At 45.1% G+C, this 15,391-nt stretch overlaps 1 protein-coding gene across 1 annotated transcript in view; it reads right to left on the bottom strand.

Annotated features, from left to right (window-relative positions):
- Positions 1-266: 266 nt before the first annotated feature.
- SLC27A4 (solute carrier family 27 member 4) overlaps positions 267-15,391 on the bottom strand; it is a 32,405-nt gene continuing 17,280 nt past the window's right edge. Inside the window, exons 8-14 of the mRNA XM_087879527.1 lie at positions 14,404-14,513; positions 10,800-11,009; positions 9,236-9,362; positions 6,493-6,630; positions 5,291-5,455; positions 2,881-3,027; positions 267-768 (exon numbers count right to left, since the gene is read on the bottom strand). Coding sequence (XP_087735653.1) covers positions 611-768; positions 2,881-3,027; positions 5,291-5,455; positions 6,493-6,630; positions 9,236-9,362; positions 10,800-11,009; positions 14,404-14,513 — 1,055 coding nt within the window. The 3' untranslated portion in view covers positions 267-610. The remainder of the gene's footprint in view (positions 769-2,880; positions 3,028-5,290; positions 5,456-6,492; positions 6,631-9,235; positions 9,363-10,799; positions 11,010-14,403; positions 14,514-15,391) is intronic.

Here is a 15,391-nt window from a genome sequence, read left to right as displayed (position 1 = left end):
CCCCTGATAAAATAAATATATAAGAATGGCTAATCAGCAGAGAAAGACAGCGCAACGTCGCCCCCTGGAGGTAATTCCCAACACTGTAGTTCTTGGCGGTTTAAGATGCCCCCACTCCCCACCTCAAACCATCATCCTCCTAAATCAGGGAGGGTGATGAGCTTTGGAGTCCCAGCTCAGGGACAAAGAAAGGTAGTCCTTGCTAGATCCACTGGAGATCCACCCTTTCCCAAAAGGAGAAAAGAAAGCCGTAGGATCCTCTGTGCTTTGGTAAAGCTGGCGCTACGTCAAATCATCCATGCTGCTGGAGATCACGCAATTTAAAAAAAGAAAAAACACCTAATTTTTGCGGTGCCTTTTTTCCGGGAAACGCTAATCGTAATTTTTCCCCCACCCCTGTAGTCTGACATCACGTCGGGAGGTGATTGGCAACAAGGGAGGTGGGGAACCTGAAACCCAGAAACCGACTTGGACGTTTCCAGTTTTCCAACCCCATCGTAATCCCGGTCCTTCCGCCGAAGGACGCGATGAGTTTTCAAAGGGAAAAAAAAGTTTCTTTTTGATTTCCGTCATCCCCCTCCCTCTTTCCCCCCCCCCTTTTTTTCTTTTTTTACAGTTTGATCTGTCCCGACTGGATCTTTCCGAAGGCTTCTTCGTCCAATGGCTTATACCGGCATTCTCGAAGGTCCAAGTAGAATAATTTATCTTTTACCACTGTGGGGTCATAGCCTTCTTTGCGCAGATCAACTTTCTGGAACTTGAAGGTACCTAAGAAGAAAGTTGCAAGGGGCAAGAAAAGAAACCACAAACACATTAAGGCAGGGGTCAGCAACCTGCGGCTCTGGAGCCACATGTGGCTCTTTGGACCCTCTGCTGTGGCTCCCTATCGGGCGATCCCATCACTGGCTGGCCCCGCCCCTCGCCCTCCCCTCCTAGTCACTCCTCGCCTGGCCTGAGACGGTAAGGGCGATGGCGGGTGATGGAGAAGTGGCTGGGGCAGAGAGATACAGAGAGAGAGGGAGAGAGGGGGGGAAGGGAAGGAGGGAGGGGAGAGAGAGAGAGAGATGTCAAAAGGGTTTTGTGATTCCCGGTGTTTTTTAACAATCGGTTCTCTGCCCTAATGACTAGCTGGCTAGGCGTGGCTAGGGGGGTTGTCATGTGACTGGTGAAAGTGAGTGACATCGAGTTGGCCACACCCATCCAGGTTTTGTGGCTCCCGGTGTTTTCTTGTCTGTGGGAACCTACTACCACCTACTACCACCAATAGCCTCCCACCAGCCAGTACGCTCTCATAGAGAGGGGCTCCTCCGGGTGCCGTCAGCCAAACAATGTCGACTGGCGGCCCCTAGGGGGAGAGCCTTCTCTGTGGGGGCACCTACTGTCTGGAATGAGCTCCCCCCGGAGATATGGAGGATCCCGGATCTGCGCACCTTCCGCCGTGCTGTGAAGACCTTTTTATTCCATCAGGCGGGCTTGGCCTAATCTTTTCCCTCTTTTTAATATGTAAATTTTAATCTGCTTTTAAATGATTGGGGTGTTTTAATTTGTCTGGGCCAAAATGGTTTAATTAGATTTTATCTGGTTTTTAAATTTTTTGTATCTATGTATTTTATTGTTTGGCTGTTCACCGCCCTGAGTCCTTCGGGAGTAGGGCGGTATACAAATCAAATAAACTAAACTAAACTAAACTAAACCGGGTCCAAATGGCTCTTTGAGTGTTTAAGGTTGCAGACCCCTGGCCTATACTGTCCCTGTGCATTTTGTTTTTCTTGCCTAAATGTAGAACCTTCCTTTTTTTTCACCCTTGAATTTCATTTTCTTAGATAGCGCCCAATGTTCAAATGGTACAGGGTTTCCTGCTTGAGCAGGGGGTTGGACTAGAAGACCTCCAAAGGTCCCTTCCCACTTTTTTTTAATTCCGTTTGGTTAAGAACGCAGATGTCAGCGTTGCAACGCTGGCATAGAGAGAACAGAGGAGAGCAAAAAATAAACTCTGAAACTTTTGCCTGCTAAATCCCTTTGAAGCCCGGTTGTCGTGGAAATGAGGGGAGGGGGCACATTCCTGGGAAATGACGAGGAAAAGAAGTCTGAAGAATGACTTGGAAGACAGCCAATGAGAAGCAGAGATTTGGGGATCGGAAAGGGAGGGATTGGGAGGCAAAAGGTCAGTCTTGTCCGCGCGGAGTCATGATCCGGTGGCTGAGCTCAATTAAAGAAAGATTTCCTTAAAGATTGGCAGTTTGGAAATTCATTTAATTTTGAGATAGCACCGCAGTCTGACAGAGTTTATAAGAAGAGATCGGACAACCATTTGTCTGCTTTTCGGATGTTCTGGCCCTCAGGATGAAACTTAACCGTCTCAATGATGCAATGTCGAATTCAGGGGTGGGTTCTAAATTTTTTTTTACTACCGGTTCTGTGGGCGTGGCTTATTTTGTGGGTGTGGCTTGGAGGTCGTGTGACTAGGTGGGCGTGGCTAGCTGGTCAGAGTCATTTCTGGAAGGTCCTCGCACTTACGACCAGTCCTCGCACTTACGATCCGACTCATTTGTTTGCTTTTAACACTGATTCGCTGTAGGGCGGCCCTTTGAAGCCCTGCGGCAAGAGTTTAAACAGTTTTTTTTCCCTCTAGTCATCAGCTGGGACTCAGGAGGCAGCAATAGATTGGGGGTGGGGCCAAATAAAAGGTAAGAATAACGTGAGGGGGTGGGGGGTGGGAGGGCGGGGGGGGGAGAACCGGTTCGGTGACGTCATATCGTCACCGCTACCGGCTCGGCCGAACCAGACTGAACCGGGAGGAACCCACCACTGGTCGAATTGTATAACTGTGCACCTGATGCAAAGCAACACGGAGCTTTTTTTAACTGCCCAGGGACTCACTTGTCTGGTGGACTTCCTTCAGCAACCGTAGGAACACCGGCCGGGCGTAGGCGGGCAAAGATTTCTTCATTTCTGCAGCGAAGCTCTCCAAGTCGCAGGAGTGGTCCTTATCTACAACGGCAGCCATGCCGGCTTTCCCTTCCGTGCCTAGAAATAAAATTTTAAAAAACCCCAGGCATCAAAATTCTCTTATAGGGCAATGATGGCTAACCTTTTTGCCATCGTGTGCCGAAAGTGGGGGGGGGAAGTCACGCACGTGAGTGCCCACACCCATAATTCTATGCGCCCCGCCCCCCGTGCATGCGCATGTGCCCCCCGCTTTCCCCCGCTTTTGGTAAGTGATGGCATAGAGCCATTTTTCATTCTCCCCAGGCTCCAGAGCCTTTCTAGGAGCCCGGGGAGGGCAAAAACAGCCTTCCTCACCCCGAAGAGGCCTTCCGAAGACCAGAAACAGCCCATTTGCCAACTTCCGGTGGGACTGGAAGTGCCGTTTTTCGCTCTCCCCAGGCTCCAGAGCCTTTCTAGGAGCCTGGAGAGGGAGAACACGGCCTTCCCCACCCTCCGGAGGCCCCCCGGAGGCCAAAAATGGCCTGTTTGCTGACTGGTGGGCCCAGAAAGCCCGAAAATCAGCACACCGGAGCTGAGCTCGCGTGCCCACCGACATAGCTCTACGTGCCACCTGTGGCACACGTGCCATTATTATTTATTTATTATTAATTATTATTATTAATTCAATTTGTATGCCGCCCCTCTCCGAAGACTCAGGGCGGCCATAGTTTTCGCCATCACGGGTATAGGGGGTCGATTGAGTAATAACCCATCCCACCTGCCCCCACACTTCCACTCTGCCCCACCTCCCAACCCCTCCCTCCCCGTCGGTCTTGGGGTTTTCAGGTTTGATTTTATTATCAAACCTGAAATTATTATTTATCAGGCTGGCCTGATTCCATGTTGGTTTTAACATTTGATATTGATTTTAATTGATATGTTTTAAATTATGGGCCAAATTCCATTTAATTAGTTTTAAATTAATTCTATTAAATTAGTTTTAAATAATTATTTTAACTTTTGTACAAATGTTTTTATTTTGGCTGTTCACCGCCCTGAGTCCGAAAGGAGAAGGGCGGTATACAAATTTGATAAATAAATAAATAAATAAATAAATAAATAAATTTATTATTTTTTTATTTTTTTTATTTTTTTTAATTTTTTTAATTTTTTTAATTTTTTATTATTTATTTATTTATTTATTTATTTATTTATTTATTTATTTATTTATTTATTTCATGTCTTTATATGCTGCCCTTCTCCAGAAGGACTCAGGGTGGCGAACACAAGTTAAAGTAAGTAAATAAATAAGTAAATGATGGGTAAGTAAAGTAAGTAAATTAGTAATAGGTAAGTGAAGTAAGTAAATAATAAGTAAATAAAGCAAGTAAATAGGTAAATAAATGCAAATAAATAAATAAGCAACTAAATAAATAAATAGATAAGTAAATGATAGGTAAGTAAAGTAAGTAAATAAATAAGTAAATAAGTAAGTAAATAAAGAGTAAATAAAGTAAGTAAATAAGTAAATAAATGTAAATAAGTAAATAAATAAGTAAATGATAGATAAGTAAAGTAAGTAAATTAGTAATAGGTAAGTGAAGTAAGTAAATAATAAGTAAATAAAGTAAGTAAATAGGTAAATAAATGCAAATAAATAAATAAGCAAGTAAATAAATGAATAAATAAATAAATAAATGATAGGTAAGTAAAGTAAGTAAATAAATAAGTAAATAAGTAAGTAAATAAAGAGTAAATAAAGTAAGTAAATAAGTAAATAAATGTAAATAAATAAGTAAATAAATAAGTAAATGATAGATAAGTAAAGTAAGTAAATTAGTAATAGGTAAGTGAAGTAAGTAAATAATAAGTAAATAAAGTAAGTAAATAGGTAAATAAATGCAAATAAATAAGCAAGTAAATAAATAAATAAATAAATAAAAGGTAAGTAAAGTAAGTAAACAAATAAGTAAATAAGTAAGTAAAGTAAGTAAATAAAGAGTAAATAAAGTAAGTAAATAAGTAAATAAATGTAAATAAATAAGTAAATAAATAAGTAAATGATAGGTAAATAAAGTAAGTAAATAATAAGTAAGTAAATTAAGTAAATAAAGAGTAAATAAAGTAAGTAAATAAGTAAATAAATGTAAATAAATAAATAAGCAAGTAAATAAGTAAGTAAATACCGGTAAGAAGTAAGTAAATTAATAAATAATTGAATAAATAAAGACGTAAATACATAAACAAGTAAATATTTGGGAGCTCTCTACGTGAGGTGAGACAGATTGTGAGGGGAAAAAAATGCACTCCTGACTTCCATGTTTGTTCCCTCCCCCCCCTGCCCTTCGCCGTGCCCACTGACCTGGCACCGCCACGCCGTACACCACCACATCCGCCATGCTGAGGATGCGGCTGAGGGTGCCCTCCACCTCCGTCGTGGAGACGTTCTCGCCCTTCCAGCGGAAAGTGTCGCCGGTGCGGTCTCGGAAATACAGGTAGCCCAGTTCATCCATCACCAGGACATCACCTGTGGGACAACAGCATGAGGGTCGCGTGGGAAGTTCATAGTAGGCCTCTCCTTCTTTATCAACGAGGAGTCCGCGGCTTACGGACACAATGGAGCCCGACCGTTGCTAAGTGGGTTGGTCGTTAAGTGCGTCTTGCCCCATTTTACGACCTTCCACTGGAAGTTGGGAAACTGGCTGTTTCTGCCCTCCGGAGGGCCTCTGGGGGTGTGGGGAAGGCCGTTTTTGCCCTCCCCAAGTTCCAAAAAAAGCCTCTGGAGCCTGGGGAGGGCGAAAAACAAGTCTACCGGGCGCACCGGGCCATCGCAAGCCAAAAGCGGGGGAGCGCGAGGGGGTCGCATGTGGGGGGCAGGGGGTATAGGATCTCCTGGTTGAGCAGGGGGCTGGACTAGAAGACCTCCAAGATCCCTTCCAACTTTGTTCTTCTTCCTCCCTCCCTCCCACCATCCACCCTCTTTTCCCTCCTCCCTTCTTTCTCCCTCTCTGTCTTTCTTCCTTCCCTCTCTCCCTCTTTTCTTTCCTTCCTTCCTTTCTTCCTCTCTTTCCTCCCTCTGTCCTTCCATCCATCCATCCACCCATTCATCCATTTCCTCTCCCTCCCTCCCTCTCTTTTTCTCTCCTTCCTTCCTCCCTCCCGCCTTTAGCCCCTCCCTTCTTTCTCCTTCTGTCTTTCTTCCTTCCCTCTCTCCTTCCTTCCTTCCTATCTCTTTCCTCCCTCTGTCCTTCCATCCATCCATCCATCCACCCATTCATCCATTTCCTCTCCCTCCCTCTCTTTCTCCCTCCTTCCTTCCTCCCTCCCTCCTTTAGCCCCTCCCTTCTTGCTCCCTCTCTGTCTTTCTTCCTTCCTTCCTTCCTTCCTTCCTTCCTTCCCTTTCCTTCCTGTCCTCCGAGGTTCCTTCCAGCTTCTATTCTATTCCTTGGTATATCCTATTTTTTCCGCATTTTTTCCAGCTCCCACTAATAAACAACCTTTTTTTTTTTTTTTTGTATAGGTGAGAATTATTATACCCCATAAGAAGAACGGAGGAAGGTTCACCTGAGAGGTAGGCAGAGTCGCCTTTGGTGAAGACATCTCGGGCAATCTTCTTGTTGTTGGCCTCGTGGTTGAGATAGCCATCAAAACGCTGCAACGGGTCACTTTGGACGATGCGCCCCACCAGCTGACCCGGTTCTCCTGGGGGACAAAGAGGAAGGAAGAAGACGGATTTGAGATTTTTCAGGATCCTGGGATCCCACCAGCTAAAATTCCGGACAGGAATTTTAAAATGAGATTTAAAATTCCCAGATGAACTACTCGGGATCCCCTGGCGTGTCACTGCGTTTTTGTATTTACCAGCTGAGCTCTTATTTTTGAACTTTCAGACTTGCTGTAGCTTGCCAAGTTCTTATCTCTAAGCTAACTGTGCATGTCCACATTCCTTCACTTTCTTCTATCTTTTCTTTGTTCTCCGGCCAAGAGAGGTCCGGCAGGAACGCTGCCAAGATGTAATTAATTAGCTAGTAAGATGTTTCATTTTCTTTATAACAAATAAATGAGTTTTTCTTAGAAAATATATTCTTCGGGTTTATTTTCTTAAAGTATACTTCAAGGAAAGGTCACGATCCATTCTCTAAATCAAGGTGCAATTACCCAAAAGCAGAATGGGATTAATTGCCACTTTCACATGGCGGTCCGTGGACCACTGGTGGTCCTTGAGAAAATTTTGGTGGTCTGCAGGAAAATTATTTGCATTTTTTATATTGCACTAAATCAGGGGTCCTCAAATTACGGCCGCTGGGCCGGATACATGCAATGAACGTTTGTGTTGCTGCAAAGAGTCTCCCCCTTCGGGGTCTTCTTGTGTGGGTCGGAGGGGGGCAGAAATTCCGACTCGGGGTCTGCTTCGGCCTCCTGGTGTGGGGCTTTGGGCGAAGGCTGGAGGGAAGAGCCGCTGGTGGCGAAGAGCCAGAGGACCTCGTTCCAGTGGGACTGCCTCATGGCCTGGAACTGGCTGACCATCTCAGCCCGCTGAGCCTCCAGGCGCCGGTACCTGGCCTTGCACTCCCGCAGGTCTTCCCTCTGCTTGGAAAGCCTATGCTCCTAGTCCTCAGTGAGGTGCTTCTGCTGAGCCTCCTTCTCGGCCAGATCCAATTTGAACTGAGCTCTTCTGCCAACTCTTTTTCATGGTGGCTGCTTAGCTCCAACAACTGCTTCCTGTTGAGGTCCTAAGGAGCTCAGGTGGGCAGGTGAGGAGTGGCTGGGAGGGGAGGGGGCGAGTAGAGGCCGGCGAGGCGTCCCTCGATGTGAGTGACATCAAGTTGGCCACGCCCACCCAGTCACATGACCACCTTGCCACGCCCACCCAGCCGGTCATTAGGCAGATCGTATTAGCGGACCGCGAGATTGAAAATTATGAATTTAGTGGTCCCTGAGGTCCGAAAGGTTGGGGACGCCTTCCGTGAATAATATAAAGAGATTTTTATTCACCTTCTGCAAAAGGGACCCCTTTGTTCTCATTTGAGAGAAACAGAAGAAAGGATATGATTACAGGTTTAAATACAGTTTCAGAGTAAAATCTCCTCCCCGTAACGCCCCTTATTTTCTTATGTAAGGTAAATGTTTGGGTACATAACAACTGTTTTCCTCGGACAAGAACATTCTTCTGATAATTGCCCCATCTTGGTGATAACAACATTATCAATCTAAGCATGGCAGCTTCTTTCTTGCCAATGTTAGCCTGACCTGACATGGAATGTACGAATCAATTTATAGCTCTATTATTTCCCTAAAAACCAGGTTCGGACAGGTTCTGGCGAACTGGTAGCGGAAATTTTGAGTCGTTCGGAGAACCGGCAAATACCACCACTGGCTGGCCCCAGAGTGGGGAGGGAATGGGGATTTTGCAGTATCCTTCCCCCTGGAGTGGGGAGGGAATGGGGATTTTGCAATATCCTTCTCCCAGGAGTGAGGTGGGAATGGAGATTTTGCAGTATCCTTCCCCTAGGAGTGGGATGGGAATGGAGATTTTGCAGTATCCTTCCCCCAGGAGTGGGGAGGGAATGGAGATTTTGCAGTATCCTTACCCCAGGAGTGGGGAGGGAATGGAGATTTTGCAGTATCCTTCCCTCAGGAGTGGAGAGGGAATGGAGATTTTGCAATACCGATTTTGCAGTATCCTTCCCCCAGGAGTGGAGAGGGAATGGAGATTTTGCAGTATCCCTCCCCCAGGAGTGGGGAGGGAATGGAGATTTTGCAGTATCCTTCCGCTGCCACGCCCACCAAGCCACGCCCACAGAACCGGTAGTAAAAAAAATTGAAATCCACCACTGCTAAAAATCCTGTATTTCACAACTCTGCCTCACAGCTGGTGTTTTAGGGTCATAAAGCTGAAGTCCACGAGTCAGCAAAGCTGGCTGAGGAATTCTGGGAGCTGAAGTCCACAAGTCAGCATAGCTGGCTGAGGAATTCTGGGAGCTGAAGTCCACGAGACAGCTCAGCTGGCTGAGGAATTCTGGGAGTTGAAGTCCACAAGTCTTAAAGTTGCCAAGGTTGGAGACCCCTGATATAAAGGAATTAATACGGCTTCACTCTTGCTCTGCTTTTTACAGGAATAATTCATATTTCTCTCAAGAACGTAGCTTGAAGGCATCTAAGAAGCTTCCACCATCAGCCAGAGAAGAACACACAATGGAATGGATGAGGGGGGAAATCTCCCTCTGCTACCTACTAGGGCCCATTTCATTTGTGTCTTAGGGTCTCCACCTTCTCTCCACCCATCACCACCACTTCCTGGCCTCACCTGGTTCACACCTCATGCACAGCCCGTTTGGTTTCCGGATCAGCTCCATGGTGTCTTCGTTGACTCGGACGAGCTTGATGGGATAAACGTGGGGAAAGATTCGGCTGTTGAAGCCACAGGCCCCCAACTGCAGAGGGGAGAAATTTATTGGAGAAGTGGGCTCAGAAGAAGAACAGGGAGGTCTTGCTTTGTTCCCCTCTGCACCTTGAGCTTCTCGGGACAACTTCTCCTTTGGAGGCTTCGGTGCTCTCCGAACTGGGTGGTTGGCATTTCATGACCCAACGAGGGAAAATCAACTTCATCATCAAGGTCATTTGAGGCCTCCCACTCCTCCTCTTCCATTCCACAAACCCCACTTCCTCCTAGCACTGATGATGTTCCCTAGTTGGCTAATGAAACGTCTCCAAAAGAAAATCACCCGGCTCAGAGAGCATCAAGGACCCCATAGTCCTCCTCTTCTTTCCTTCTTCTCTTTCTCCTCCTCCTCCTCCCTTTCTCCTCCTCTTTCCTTTCTTCTCCTCCTCCTCCTCTCTGCAAACCCAACTCTCTTCTAGCACTGATGATGTTCCCTAGTTGGTTAATGAAACGTCTCCAAAAGAAAATCACCCGGCTCAGAGAGCATCAAGGACCCCACAGCCCTCCTCCTCTTTCCTTCTTCTCTTTCTCCTCCTCCTTCTCCTCCCTTTCTCCTCCTCTTTCCTTTCTCCTCCTCCTCCTCTCTACAAACCCAACTCCCTTCTAGCACTGATGGTGTTCTGTAGTTGGGTAATGAAACGTCTCCAAAAGAAAATCACCCGGCTCAGAGAGCATCAAGGACCCCACAGCCCTCCTCCTCTTTCCTTCTTCTCTTTCTCCTCCTCCTCCCTTTCTCTTCCTCTTTCTTTTCTCCTCCTCCTCCTCTCTGCAAACCCAACTCCCTTCTAGCACTGATGATGTTCTGTAGTTGGGTAATGAAACGTCTCCAAAAGAAAACCAACCAGCTCAGAGAGCACCAAGGACCCCACAGCCCTCCTCCTCTTTCCTTCTTCTTTTTCTCCTCCTCCTCCTCCTCCCTTTCTCTTCCTCTTTCCTTTCTCCTCCTCCTCCTCTCTGCAAACCCAACTCCCTTCTAGCACTGATGATGTTCCCTAGTTGGCTAATGAAACGTCTCCAAAAGAAAACCACCCAGTTCAGAGAACATCAAGGACCCCACAGCCCTCCTCTTTCCTTCTTCTCTTTTTCCTCCTCCTCCTCCCTTTCTTCTCCTCTTTCCTTTCTCCTCCTCCTCCTCTCTGCAAACCCAACTCCCTTCTAGCACTGATGGTGTTCTGTAGTTGGGTAATGAAACGTCTCCAAAAGAAAACCAACCAGCTCAGAGAGCACCAAGGACCCCCCAGTCCTTCTCCTCTTCCTCCTCCTCTCTGCAAACCCCACTCCCTTCTAGCACTGATGGTGTTACTCAGCTGGGTCACAAAACGTTTGCAAGAGAACCTTTACCCAGCTCAGAGAGCCTACCAAGGGCTCCCCAATTCAGCCGTGAGGGTTTTTCTCCTCCTCTTGGGACTCCCTTCTTTCCTTCTCCTACCTTGTTGTCAAAATTCCCGACGCTGCAATTGCACTCGGTGGAGCCGTAAAATTCGGCAATCTGAGGGATGCCGAAACGTTCGCTGAACTCCTTCCAGATGGAGGCCCGCAGGCCGTTCCCCAGCGCCATTCGAACTCGGTGCTGACGCTCCACCTCTTTCGAGGGCTGGTTCAGCAAGTACCGGCAAATCTCTCCGATGTACTGTACAATCTGAAAGCCACAAGAGGAATAATAATAATAATAATAATAATAATAATAATAATAATAATAATAATAAAGTTGAGCGACTGTGGAAAAAGAAATCGTGTGTTGTCCCGATTGTAATTGGAGCCCTTGGAGCAATACCCAAAGGGCTACCCCGCTATTTAGAAATTCTAAATTTGCCAGACTTGAACATTTTGCCTCTACAAAAAACCACCTTACTCGGAACAGCTTACATCCTCCGACGATACCTTAACAGTTCCTAGGTCCTTGGTTAGGACTCGAGCTGCTGAGCTATTAACCAGCCTCAAAGGCTGCGAATCTCACCAAAGATTAAATAATAATAATAATAATAAAATAATAATAATAATAATAATAATATATTATAATTATTATAATATATATTATTATCAAAATAATAATAATAATAATAATAATAATAATAATAATCTATTTTATTCATTAAACACGAAACTCAAATCAAATCAACATTTAAAAATGTATCACAAATACCATTGACAAGCACTGATGATTGATAGGGGTTGCTGCCAGCATCCTAGGTATCAAATTATTATTATTATTATTATTATTATTATTATTATTATTATTATTATTATTATTATTATTTGCTGGCAGCAACCCGTGTCAACCATCAGCGCCAGGCAATGATATTTGTGATACATTTTTAAATGTTGACTGAGTTTCATGTGTAATGAAAATAATAATAATTTTTCATATTTTTTTAACTGTATTTTTTTAACTGTATATTTTTTTAACTGTATTTTAATATTTGTATTTGATGTTTTTATTTGGCTGTTCACCGCCCTGAGTCCTCAGGGAGAAGGGCGGTATACAAATTCAAAAATAAAATAAATAATAATAATAATAATATGTTTAATGTTTCATGTTTAATGAATTAATGAATTAATGAATTAATTAATAATTAAAGTTTAATGTTTAATGAATAAAGTATATAATTATAATAATATAATAATTATAATATATAATATATATATATATAATATTATCTTATATCTAATATATAATAATATAAATAATAATATAATAAAATAATAATAATTTTACTGAGTTTCATGTTTAATTAATAAAGTATATAACAACAACAACAACAACAACTTGGGAAGTGTTCGACTAGTGATTTGGGATACGAAATCCAGCATGGTCATCTCGTTTGCTGTGTATACTGTCAATAATAATAATAATAATAGAATAGAATAGAATAACAGAGTTGGAAGGGACCTTGGAGGTCTTCTAGTCCAACCCTTCTAGTAAGCAGGAAACCCTACACCACTTCAGACAAATGGTTATCCAACATCTTCTTAAAAAGCTCCAGTGTTGGAGCATTTACAACTTCTGGAGGCAAGTAGTTCCACTGATTAATTGTTCTCACTGTCAGGAAATTTCTCCTGAGTTCTAGGTTGTTTCTCTCCTTGATTAGTTTTCATCCATTGCTTCTTGTCCTGCCCTCAGGTGCTTTGGAGAATAGCTTGACTGCCTCTTCTTTGGGGCAGCCCTTGAGATATTGGAAGACTGCTATCCTGTCTCCCCTGGTCCTTCTCTTCAATAATAATAATTTTACTGAGTTTCATGTTTAATGAATAAAATAAAATAAAAATGAAGGAGTTTTTTGGGGGTTTGAGGGAAGCAAGGCAGGGAATACATATACTAGTCCTCGTCTTAAGACCCACAATTGGGGTCAGAATTTGCTACGATCTAACACAGCTGCCACATCTGTACATCCAAATGCTATGAAGGCAGTCCTGGACTTACAGCGATTCGCTTTACGACCGCTCCTAGTTCTGAAGGCACTGAAAGAAAGTGACTCTCCACCCGTCCTCGGACTTACAAAAGTCACAGAATGGGGTCGAAACTCACTTAACAACGGTCTCGCTTAGCCACGGAAGTCTTATGGCTCAATTGTGGCCAAATAGCCAAGGACTATTTGTAGCTTGTTTTCAGACAGGCCTCGTTGAGGTACGTTGAATTATGAGGTGTTTATTTTGGTCAGAGATATTTGTCTTTTAAGATTGCATTTTAGATTTAGGGCTTAGATTTGTGTTTAGAAACCGCCAACCCACACCTCAACCTTTGCATAAATTTTGGAGACCTCAGAGTCTCATTTGAATCTTGCATAAAACAGATTAATTTTTTTTTCCTCTGCCGTATTTGTTCTAGAAACTTCCGTCTGCTTAGGCGTCAAAATTAATTTAAAAAAAATAAATCCATGCTGGGTGAGAATTTCCCATTAATGAATGATCCGAGGTGCCAATTCTACATCGGGCTGCCCTCGTTTAGTTCTGTCTGTTTTTTTATTTAAAAAAAAAACAAAACACCAAAGGGAAAAAAAAAAAGCGGGCCATTTATTAAATGTTTACCCTCCTTTGAGTGCGGACACCAACCGGGATATTTAAAAATCTGAACGGGAAGAAAAGCCAGGATTAAGCTGGAAGGCAAACATGAGTCTGATGTGGCATTTGACGAGCTAAGCTGCTCTTTTGCACAGCTATTAAACAGAATCTCTCTCTCTCTCTCTCTCCCCTCTCCCTCTCTTTCTCCTCTCTCTCGGTTTTCTGTCTTTCTTTTTCTCTCCTCTCCCTCTCTCTTTCCCTCCCTCTTTCCTCTCTCTCTCATACCCTCTCTCTCTCATTTTCCTCTCTCCCTCCCTCTCTCTTCCTCTCCCACTTTTTCTCCCACTCTCCATCTCTCTCTTCTCTTTCTTCTCTCTCCCTCTCTCTCTCTTCTCTTTCTTCTCTCTCCCTCTTTCTTCTCTCTCTCTCTTCTCTCCCTCTCTCTTTCTCTCTCCTTCTCTCTTTCTCTCTCTCTCCCTCCCTCCCTCTCTTTTTTCTCCCTCTCCTCTTTCTCTCTCCCTCCTTCTTTCTTCTCTCCCTCTCTCCTCTCTCTCTCTCCTCTTTCTTTCTCTCTCTCTCCTTCTCTCTTTCTCTCTCTCCTTCTCTTTCTCTCTCCCTCCCTCCCTCTTTTTTCTCTCCCTCTCTTTCTCTCTCTCCCTCCTTCTTTCTTCTCTCCCTCTCTCCTCTTTCTTTCTCTCTCTCCTTCTCTCCTTCTCTCTTTCTCTCTCCCCTTCTCTCTTTCTCTCTCCCTCCCTCCCTCTCTTTTTTCTCTCCCTCTCTCCTCTTTCTCTCTCTCCCTCCTTTCTTCTCTCTCTCTCTTCTCTCCCTCTCTCCTCTTTCTCTCTCTCTCTCTCCTTCTCTCTTTCTCTCTCTCCCTCCCTCTCTTTCTTCTCTCCTCTTTCTCTCTCTCTCCCTCTTTCCTCTCTCCCTCTCTCATCTCTCTTTCTTCTCTCTCTCTCTCTCTCATCTCCCCCCCTCTCTCTAACAGACTTGTGATCCCTCTTCCTTCCCGCCGAGGGTCCCCTCCGCCTCACCGTGCAGTTGTATTTGACACAATCGTCCCAAAAGTGAGAGGCCGAAAACTTCCTCCTGATCACCACCGTCATTCCATGCAGGAGACACTGACCGACCCCGACAATATTCCCTAAAGACGGAATGAAAGGGGATAATAATGAATCGTAAGGGAAGAAAGGAGGGGGGAGAGGGAAAGAAAGGGAATGAGGAAGAAGGCAGGAAGGAGAAAGAGGGAAAGGGAGGGAGGAATAAGAGGGAAGAAGGAAGGAAGGAAGGAAGGAAGGAAGGAAGGAAGGAAGGAAGGAAGGAAGGAAAGAAGGAAGGAGAGGAGGGAGGGAGGAAGGAAGGAAGGAAAGAAGGAAGGAAGGAAGAGGAGGGAGAGGAGAGGAGGAAGGAAGGGAGGGAGGGAGGGAGGGAGGAAGGAAGGAAGGAAAGAAGGAAGGAAGGAAAGAAGGAGAGGAGGGAGGGAGGAAGGAAGGAAAGAAGGAAGGAAAGAAGGGAGGGAGGAAGAGAGGGAGGGAGGGAGGAAGGAAAGAAGGAAGGGAGGGAGGAGGGAGGGAGGGAGGGAGGAAGGAAGGCAGGAAGGCAGGCAGACAGCCAGGGAGGGAGGGAGGAAGGAAGGAAGGAAGGGAGGAAGGGAGGGAGGAAGGAAGGAAGGGAGGGAGGAAGGAAGGAAGGGAGGGAGGAAGGAAGGAAGGAAAGAAGGAAGGAAGGGAGGAGGGAGGGAGGGAGGGAGGAAGGAAGGAAGGAAGGAAAGAAGGGAGGAGGGAGGGAGGGAGGAAGGAAGGAAGGCAGGAAGGCAGGCAGACAGCCAGGGAGGGAGGGAGGAAGGAAGGGAAGAAGGGAGGGAGGGAGGAAGGAAGAAAGGGAGGGAAGGAGGGAGGAAGGAAGGAAGGAAGGAAGGAAGGAAGGAAGGAAGGAAGGAAGGAAGACAGACTTTGGTCGACTTTCCCCTTTTTTGATGCCTTCCTTGGGGAGGGCTATTTCAGGAAGAAAGGGAGCAAAGAG

The sequence above is a fragment of the Pantherophis guttatus genome, chromosome 16, assembly GCF_059756535.1.
Source record: "Pantherophis guttatus breed Tessera chromosome 16, ASM5975653v1, whole genome shotgun sequence".
Taxonomy (NCBI): Eukaryota; Metazoa; Chordata; class Lepidosauria; order Squamata; family Colubridae; genus Pantherophis; species Pantherophis guttatus.
This window is presented reverse-complemented; position numbering and strand designations above follow the sequence as displayed.